Source organism: Rattus norvegicus, chromosome 1, assembly GCF_021556685.1.
Source record: "Rattus norvegicus strain SHRSP/BbbUtx chromosome 1, alternate assembly SHRSP_T2T, whole genome shotgun sequence".
Classification (NCBI taxonomy): Eukaryota; Metazoa; Chordata; class Mammalia; order Rodentia; family Muridae; genus Rattus; species Rattus norvegicus.
In genome coordinates this window covers 104,368,527-104,377,865 of record NC_141534.1, presented here as the reverse complement: position 1 = coordinate 104,377,865, position 9,339 = coordinate 104,368,527, and the positions used below count along the sequence as shown (strand labels likewise).

Sequence of the window (9,339 nt, the reverse complement as noted above, 5' to 3'; positions counted from 1 at the left end):
TTAAAAATTGATTTAAATAATAAAAGGGGAAAATTAAGACCAAGAGAGGAGGGGCTGGGGATTTAGCTCAGTGGTAGAGCGCTTACCTAGGAAGCGCAAGGCCCTGGGTTCGGTCCCCAGCTCCGAAAAAAAAAAAAGAACCAAAAAAAAAAAAAAAAAAAAAGACCAAGAGAGGAAGAAGGATAACCAAGAGACTGGAGAAAGGAAACAAGTTCAGCTATAACTACTCAAGCACAAAGTACAAGGAAGAACACAAACATTTATTTGCTTTTTTTATATGAGTACATAAAATAAATCTTTAAAAAAAGAATATCTATGAACAATACTCACAGTCTACTTCATACCAATGGGACCATATCTGAGCTTTTTTTTCCTTTACCTTCTTAATAGTTCATTTATTTATTTACTCATTTTTATTCACTTTACAACCCCATCTCAGCCCCCTCCCTACTCTCCTGCCAGCTCTGTGCTCACAAACCCCTCCCACATTACTCCTTGCCTTCTCATATGTATGTGTGTGTGCATGTGCGTGTGCGTATGTGTGTGTATCAGAAATGGATGGAAGGAGGGAACTGAGTGGGAGAGGGATAAGAGGGAAAGGGGGTAAGGATCACATTAGAGGACAGTGGGGGTGGAGGGGCTGGAGAAGGCTGAGAGAGAGAAAAAACTGATAGGTGGAGCACCTCTTGGATGAGACGGAGACCTGGGATGGGGAAAAGCTATCAAGAGTCTATGGGAGTGACCCTAGCTGAGACTCCTAGCAGCTGGAGATTTGGAGACAAAAGTAGCCACATCCTGTAGCCAGGTGGGATTTCACGTAGAGGAATGGGGGGCACAAACCCAATCTCAAAAACTTTGATCCAAATCTGTCCTGCCTACAAGATGTGCAGGAAGTAAGATGGAGTAGAAGTTGTGGGACTGGCCACCAATGACGCCCAAATTGAGACATGTGCCTGGGAGACACTATGAATGATACTCTTACATTAATGATATGCTTACAGATGCAGAGTCTCACAGCTAAACATTAGATGGAGATCAGGGAGACAGGTGAAAGACAGAAGGGTTGAGGGAGGCAGAGGGTTCAAGGATACTGCAAGAAGACCCACAGAGTCGACTAACCCTGGGCCCATAAGGGCTCAAAGCGACTAAATCACTAACCAAAGAAAATCCAGGGTTAGATCTAGGTACTATACATATTTGTAGTTGATGTGCGGCTTGGTCTTCCTGTTGTTCCATTAACAATTGCAGTGGCCAAATAAATCAGTAGCCTTCCTCTACAAAAAAGAGAAACAAGCCGAGAAAGAAATTAGGGAAACGACACCCTTCATAATAGTCCCAAATAATATAAAGTACCTCGGTGTGACTTTAACCAAGCAAGTAAAAGATCTGTATGATAACAACTTCAAGCCGCTGAAGAAAGAAATTGAAGACCTCAGAAGATGGAAAGATCTCCCATGCTCATGGATTGGCAGGATTAACATAGTAAAAATGGCCATTTTACCAAAAGCGATCTACAGATTCAATGCAATCCCCATGAAAATACCAATCCAATTCTTCAGAGAGGTAGACACAACAATTTGTAAATTCATCTTGAATAACAAAAACCCAGGATAGCTAAAACTATCCTCAACAATAAAAGGACTTCTGGGGGAATCACTATCCCTGAACTCAAGCAGTATTACAGAGCAATAGTGATAAAAACTGCATGGTATTGGTACAGAGACAGACAGATAGACCAGTGAAATAGAACTGAAAAGCCAGAAATGAACCCACACACCTATGGTCACTTGATTTTTGACAAAGGAGTCAAAACCATCCAATGGAAAAAAGATAGCATTTTCAGCAAATGGTGCTGGTTCAACTGGAGGTCAGCATGTAGAAGAATGCAGATCGATCCATTCTTATCACCCTGTACAAAGTCCAAGTGGATCAAGGACTTCCACATCAAACCAGATACACTCAATCTAATAGAAGAAAAAGTGGGGAAGCATCTCGAACACATGGGCACTGGAAAAAATTTCCTGAACAAAACACGAAGGGATTATGCTCTAAGATCAAAAATCGACAAATGGGATCTCATAAAACTGCAAAGCTTCTGTAAGGCAAAGGACACTGTTGTTAGGACAAAACGGCAACCAACAGATTGGGAAAAGATCTTTACCAATCCTACAACAGATAGAGGCCTTATATCCAAAATATACAAAGAACTCAAGAAGTTAGACCGCAGGGAGACAAATAACCGTATTAAAAAATGGGGTTCAGAGCTAAACAAAGAATTCACAGCTGAGGAATGCCGAATGGCTGAGAAACACCTCAAGAAATGTTCAACATCTTTAGTCATAAGGGAAATGCAAATCAAAACAACCCTGAGATTTCACCTCACACCAGTGAGAATGGCTAAGATCAAAAGCTCAGGTGACAGCAAATGCTGGCGAGGATGCGGAGAAAGAGGAACACTCCTCCATTGTTGGTGGGATTGCAGACTGGTACAACCATTCTGGAAATCAGTCTGGAGGTTCCTCAGAAAATTGGACATTGAACTACCTGAGGACCTAGCTATACCTCTCTTGGGTATATACCCAAAAGATGCCCCAACATATAACAAAGACACATGCTCCACTATGTTCATAGCAGCCTTATTTATAATAGCCAGAAGCTGGAAAGAACCCGGATGCCCTTCAACAGAGGAATGGATACAGAAAATGTGGTACATCTACACAATGGAATATTACTCAGCTATCAAAAACAATGACCTTTTGAAATTCATAGGCAAATGGTTGGAACTGGAAAATATCATCCTGAGTGAGGTAACCCAATCCCAGAAAAACACACATGGTATGCACTCACTGATAAGTGGCTATTAGCCCAAATGCTTGAATTACCCTAGATGCACAGAATACATGAAACTCAAGAAGGATGACCAAAATGCGAATGCTTCACTCCTTCTTTAAAAGGCGAACAAGAATACCCTTGGCAGGGAATAGGGAGGCAAAAAAGTTTAGAACAGAGGCAGAAGGAACACCCATTCAGAGCCTGCCCCACATGTGACCCATACATATACAGCCACCAACTAGATAAGATGGATGAAGCAAAGAAGTGCAGGCCGACAGGAACCAGGTGTAGATCTCTCCTGAGAGACACAGCCAGAATACAGCAAATACATAGGCGAATGCCAAAAGCAATCCACTGAACTGAGAACGGGACCCCCATTGAAGGAACCAGAGAAAGGACTGAAAGAGCTTGAAGGGGCTCGAGACACCATATCAACAACAATGCCAACCAACCAGAGCTTCCAGGGACTAAGCCACCACCCAAAGACTATACATGGACTGACCCTGGGCTCCAACCTTATAGGTAGCAATGAATAGCCTAGTAAGAGCACCAGTGGAAGGGGAAGCCCTTGGTCCTGCCAAGACTGAACCCCCAGTGAACATGATTGTTGGGGGGAGGGCAGTAATTGGGGGAGAATGGGGAGGGGAACACCCATAGAGAAGGGGAAGGGGAGGGGTTATGGGGATGTTGACCCGGAAACCAGGAACGGGAATACAAATTGAAATGTAAATAAGAAATACTCAAATTAATAAAGATGAAAAAACAACAACAACAACAACAACAACAACAACAAACTAATTGGAGTGGCAGCTGTCTCTGACTTTTGTTTGCTGCCTTGGATCTCTCTGCTCACCTAATTTCTGGTGGATCCTGCTCTTCTCTCCTAACCTACCCTCTCTTACTGAATGCAGTGAAAAATGCAGCAGAATTGAAGACACAAAGTCCCACCTGGGCAGTGAGGTAGGTACACTAATTGCTGATCTTTACCTCTCCCACTGTTCTTACAAATCTATGCCCCAAGTTTCATCTAACAAAGCATGTTTTGCAGCATTTCCTCCCTTACAGCCCTTATCTGTAACATATCATACAGATTTATCCATCCAAACTTGAATTACCCAACTAATTGCACTGTTCCTACCTCAAATGACAGAAAGCATTTCCTGGGAAAACAAAGGCCAGCTTTACCAGGGAAGCAAGGAGAATAATTGTAGATCTTCATTCATCCACGTCCAAGAATTAGGACATCCATTTTAGTTTCTTTTCTACTTACCACTTCATTATCGTCATTACTTAACCTCTACCCCGTATCTTCACATAGGTTGACTTTTACTTAAGAATAAATTGACCTTTACCTTGTATATGATTTTTATATTGCAAGTCTAATCATCATTAATAGCAATTGAAAGCCATCCCTAGGATGAAGTGGGAAACATGAAGGAAATATATCCTTACCCACAGAGACCATGTCACTGTAGTTCTCCCACATGGCATCCTGTACAAAGCCCTTGAGCAGTGCCCAGGTATCATCACTTCTCTTGGCAGAAGTCTATGTTCTTTGAAAGGTGATGGACCCTGACATGAAAATTAACTTCCCATGGTTTGAGTTGGATGAGTAATTTACTTTGCTAAGGAAATGTTTGTTAACTAGAGGTTTTGTTCTACTATCAATAATCTATATAAACTGTTTGAAAACTTATATTCTGAGAGGGAAGACATTGTGACTTATCTATAAAGTTCCAAGAGAATCTAGGAGAAAAAGTAGTTATTTATAGTGATTTGTATATACTCAAGACCTCTTGGTCTTTTTCCTGTCCACTGGTGACCTTATTCATTTAGCTCATGCTTAGCTAACATGCTGGTGAGACTTTAAGGGTATCATTTTTGATCGTACTAGGAAACATGATCTCAATATAAAGTTCCCAATCCTCTGGCTCTTATGGTCTAGTCTTTCTGCTCCCTCTTTGGAAATGGTCTTTGATATATGAGTGTTTTTCTACATGTGTCATTGATACTACAACTCTGCACGTTAATTGGTTGTGCTTTTCTGTAGTCATTTCTGTGTTGCAAACAGAAGTTTTCTTGATGAGAGGTGACGGTTGTATTTATTTGTAGGTATAAAGGCAAATATTTATAGATTGTAGGGATTTTGCTAATTTAATAAATTAGTGCTTGTGGAGTCTTCTTAGATAACCACCTAACAAAGTAGTTAGCTAGGAATCCATCCTAGTAGCTAGCCTGAGTTTTTCCCTCTAGTTGAGTGGGTCTTAAATCTAATTAAAACTGTTGTTTATTGTCAAGGTATATGTGCCACTACTTTACTGTTACTTATTGTGCAATCCTAGTCATCGATGTGGTTAACAAGCACCATAGCTATGAAAGACTTGATTGCTTGTCTTTTTTGGGAACTAGCTTCTGGTACCATAATAGCTAGTCCCAGGGAGGGAGCATTCAGCACAGTTCCAGCTCAGGAATCTCTGGGCTCTGTGTCCTTAGCAATGGATACATCCCTTCCACGTCTGTGGTCAGGTAAAGGACCAATAGACTGTAGGTTTTCACAGTCTCTTGGATAGCCCTGGTCAACAATTCAAAAGAACTTCTCAGGACTGCTATTAGGATTTTAGTTAGATTCTCTGTTCTTGGAGGGTTCTCAGCTAAGGTAAGATACTTAACTATATATGTAGTTTTATAAACAGAATTGAGTGAAGTTTGGCTTCAAGGCAAAGAGTTAATACTATGGTTCTTTGTAGCTGTCTTAGATATCCTTATATGGTACCTCCCTCCATGTTGCTTTCCTCCCCCTTCCCTTAAGAAGCCTCCATTTCTGTTTCCCCTATCAGATCACTAATGTCTCATGATTGTTTCAGGCATTTTTTTTTTTTATAATGTGACCCTCCTTCCTCCTGTATTTACTTCCCTCAGGAACCCTCTTTCCTATGTCCACTACCAGATCACTTGTGCTGTGGTGTTCACCTTAACACCACATTCACTCCATCGCACATCCCTAAAAAGCCCCCAATTGCCCATTGTACTTTTGTCACATGTTTTTGTTAGAATTATCACTCATAAAGTGGCTAACATTAATGATACCTTCCCAGTATAAAATAGATACTCATTACCCCAAGGCAGCAGTAAACAAACACAAGCTCTAATTTATTCATTAGTATTGAGATGAGGAAGTTAATTTAATATTATAAATAATCTGTAACATACATTTAAAGCTCAAATTTAATCGATACAATAATCTTTTACATCAAAGGTATATCATATAAATTAAAATATCCTGTTCCACTGAAATGTACAAATATGCAACAGTCTGGGTTTTAGATGGTTATTAGAAATATTACTGTTACAAGTCTTTAGGTTTTAAGTTATTACTAGTTTAGTCAAGTGTAACGTGACTTCTATACCATTTTTAGTAATTGATTCCAGAATAATTCTGTATGAAACATTAGTACACATGTAAACTGTTTTCAAAGAAATTGGTTAGTGGATATGGTATTTATTTAGGATTTCTATTGCTGTGAGAGACAGCATAACCAGAGTAACTCCTATAAAGGAAAATATTACAGGGCAAACTTACAGTTTTAGAGGTTTTGTCAATTATCTGCATGTGGGAAGCATGGTGGTATACAGGCAGACATAGTGCTGGAGAGGGAGATGAGAGTTTTTTCATGGAGTAAAAGGAGGCAGTAAGAAAGAGTGTAACCTCAACATCCACCCCCAGTGACTTCTTCCAACAAAAAAACCACCTACGCCAACACAGCCACACCCTCTAATAATATCACTCCCTATATGTCTATACAGGCCATTTTCAGTCAAACCACCAGAGAGAATTATAGATGCACTTCTGGGTAAAATGTTTTCAAATTCATACCAGTGTAGGGCTTCTTGGTGTGACTCTGATATTGAGTAAGGGTTGAACATTGGTTAAAGGCTTCTACCCATACTTCATATTTTAAAGAACATTTTTTTCTTGGGTGAACAGTGTGTCAGATGTCTCATGCTTAAATTTTATGTGTTCTAAATTTACAGCCTGTGGTGATGTATTCAAAACATTCTTTACATTTGTAAAGTTTATTTCCAATATGGATTCCAGGATGATCATTAAGATCTGTAAATCGGGTAATAAATAAATTTCAAACATTCTTTACATCCGTAAAGGTTCTCTTATGAATGGATTCTATGGTGTTTTTGGAGAGATGAGCCCTCAGCAAAAGACTTGCCACATTCTTTGCATTTGTAAGGTTTCTCTCCTGTATGGATTCTGCAGTGTCTTTGAAGATGTGAGTGCTGGGTAAAAGACTTGCCACAATCTGTACACTTGTAAGGTTTCTCTCCAGTGTGGATTCTGTAATGAATTTTAAGAGCTGAGGCCATGGTAAAAGATTTGCCACATTCTCTACATTTGTAAGGTTTCTCTCCAGTATGGATTCTGTGGTGGGCTTTAAGGGTTGAGCCCTCAGTAAAACATTTGCCACATTCGTTACATTTGTAGGGTTTCTCTCCAGTATGGATTCTGTGGTGGGTTTTAAGAGTTGAACCCTCTGCAAAAGACTTGCCACATTCTTTACACTTGCAAGGTTTCTTTCTACTGTGTATTCTGTGGTGGGCTTGAAGATGTGAGCCCTGGGAAAAGGACTTGCCACATTCTTTACATTTATAAGACTTCTCTCCCGTATGGGTTTTGTGATGCCTTTGAAGAGAATAGCTATTAGAAAAGGACTTACCACAATCTGTACATATATAAGGTTTCTCTCCAGTATGGATTCGGTAGTGGGTTTGAAGATGGGAGTACTGGGTAAAGGACTTGCCACATTCTTTACATTTATAAGATTTCTCTCCAGTGTGGGTTTTGTAATGTGTTCGAAGACATGAGCTGCTGGTAAAGGACTTACCACAATCCATACATTTGTAAGGCTTATCTCCAGTATGAATTCTGCTATGAGCTTGAAGATTTGATCGTTTGGCAAAGGACTTTCCACATTCTTTACATTTGTAGGGTTTCTCTCCAGTATGGATTCTGTGGTGGGATTTAAGAGTTGACCCCTCAGCAAAAGACCTGCCACAATCTGTACATTTGTAAGGTTTCTCTCCAGTATGAAGCCTTAGATGGACTTGAAGAGAGTAGCCATGAGTAAAGGACTTGTCACATTCTTTACATCTGTATGGTTTCTCGCCAGTGTGGATTCTCTGATGAGCTTGCAGATATGAGCCCGTGGTAAAAGACCTTTTACATATTTTACATTTATAAGGTTTTTCTCCATTATGGATTGTATAATTTTCTCTGTGGCTTGAGAACTGAGAAAAGGACTTTCCACATTCTGTAAATTTGCATGGTGTCTCGCCAGCTTGAAGCATCTTAATTCTAGTGAGGCCGGAGGAACTCCTGAAGCACTTCCCAGATTTCCTATATTTTTGTTGAACAAATGATCTTGGATTCCCAATAAGTTTCAAAGGAGGGGTAAACTCTGGTCTATACACTTTGTATTTCTGAGGTTTCTCTCTAGTGTGGCTTGAATCATTTTGAGTCATATTTAAATAGAAATCGAAGGATTTATCACTTCCCATAAACAGGCATGGTTTTCTTTGAATATTATTTACCTTATCCCAATCAATGCTTGATGATTTGATACAGACTCTGCTGTACTTATCATATCTCTGTCTGTTAACTTCTCCGCCAGCCCTAATTTCAGTACAATGACTACAATTTGAGGACTGATTTAAAATTTTACCCTGCTGATTGCTCGTGGATAGCTTCTCTTGGCTATAGTTCTGCTGGTGCCAAGGTGACTGTGTGCACTGACCAGAGACAACCCTACATCCATCATTATTGTAACAATTCTCCAGAAAACAAGTATTTATCTGATCATCACTAGGAGTTTTATCATGTTTATAGATATCCCAGACGTCATTACCTTGGTAAGTAATCTCTGTAAACTGATTCTTGTGTTTATTATCCAGCTTCATGGTAAGGCCTTTATTATCTTCATGATATCTGTGGGGATATTCAGAAATACTCATCTGATGATGTCTTTCATGTCCTACTGGATTCACATACACAGTCTTATGTTGATTTACAGTGCAGTCTCTGTCATAAGGTAGATTTACCTGTTAAGGAAGTTGTAGAGAATTTTCAGTCGAATACATTTCACTGTGATAATATTGTATGTGTTTGTCTGTGATATTAATCCCTTCTTCACAGAATGTTGAAATACTGCTTAATCCCATACAGCATAAACATATCTCAAAGGCTCATATGTACACCCCTATATGTTACTTCTCCGTGTATTCACACTTCCATGAAGAGTAAAGTTATGTTTCAAAAATGGATGTGAACATTTTCCTAGAGGAGCCTTCAACTGTGAGTGTGGAAGTGGCCCAGAGTGAGCTGTGTCAGGAGGAGACTGCGTTTCTTTTCTTTCTTTCTTTTTTTTTTCTTTTTCTTTTTTCTTTTTTTCGGAGCTGGGGACTGAACCCAGGGCCTTGCACTTCCTAGGCAAGCGCTCT

General features: G+C 39.8%; 1 protein-coding gene across 4 annotated transcripts in view; it reads right to left on the bottom strand.

Moving 5' to 3' along the window:
- Positions 1-239: 239 nt before the first annotated feature.
- Positions 240-9,339, bottom strand: part of Zfp141 (zinc finger protein 141) — a 39,450-nt gene continuing 30,350 nt past the window's right edge. Inside the window, exons 6-8 of one of the 4 annotated variants that reach the window (XM_087591978.1) lie at positions 8,748-8,940; positions 6,413-6,477; positions 240-1,274 (exon numbers count right to left, since the gene is read on the bottom strand). In XM_087591978.1, coding sequence (XP_087448104.1) covers positions 1,236-1,274; positions 6,413-6,477; positions 8,748-8,940 — 297 coding nt within the window. In that variant the 3' untranslated portion in view covers positions 240-1,235. Of the gene's footprint in view, positions 1,275-5,986; positions 8,941-9,339 lie in introns of those variants that run through there. The other 3 variants (XM_087591979.1, XM_087591977.1, NM_001408793.1) reach the window with 3 other exon arrangements.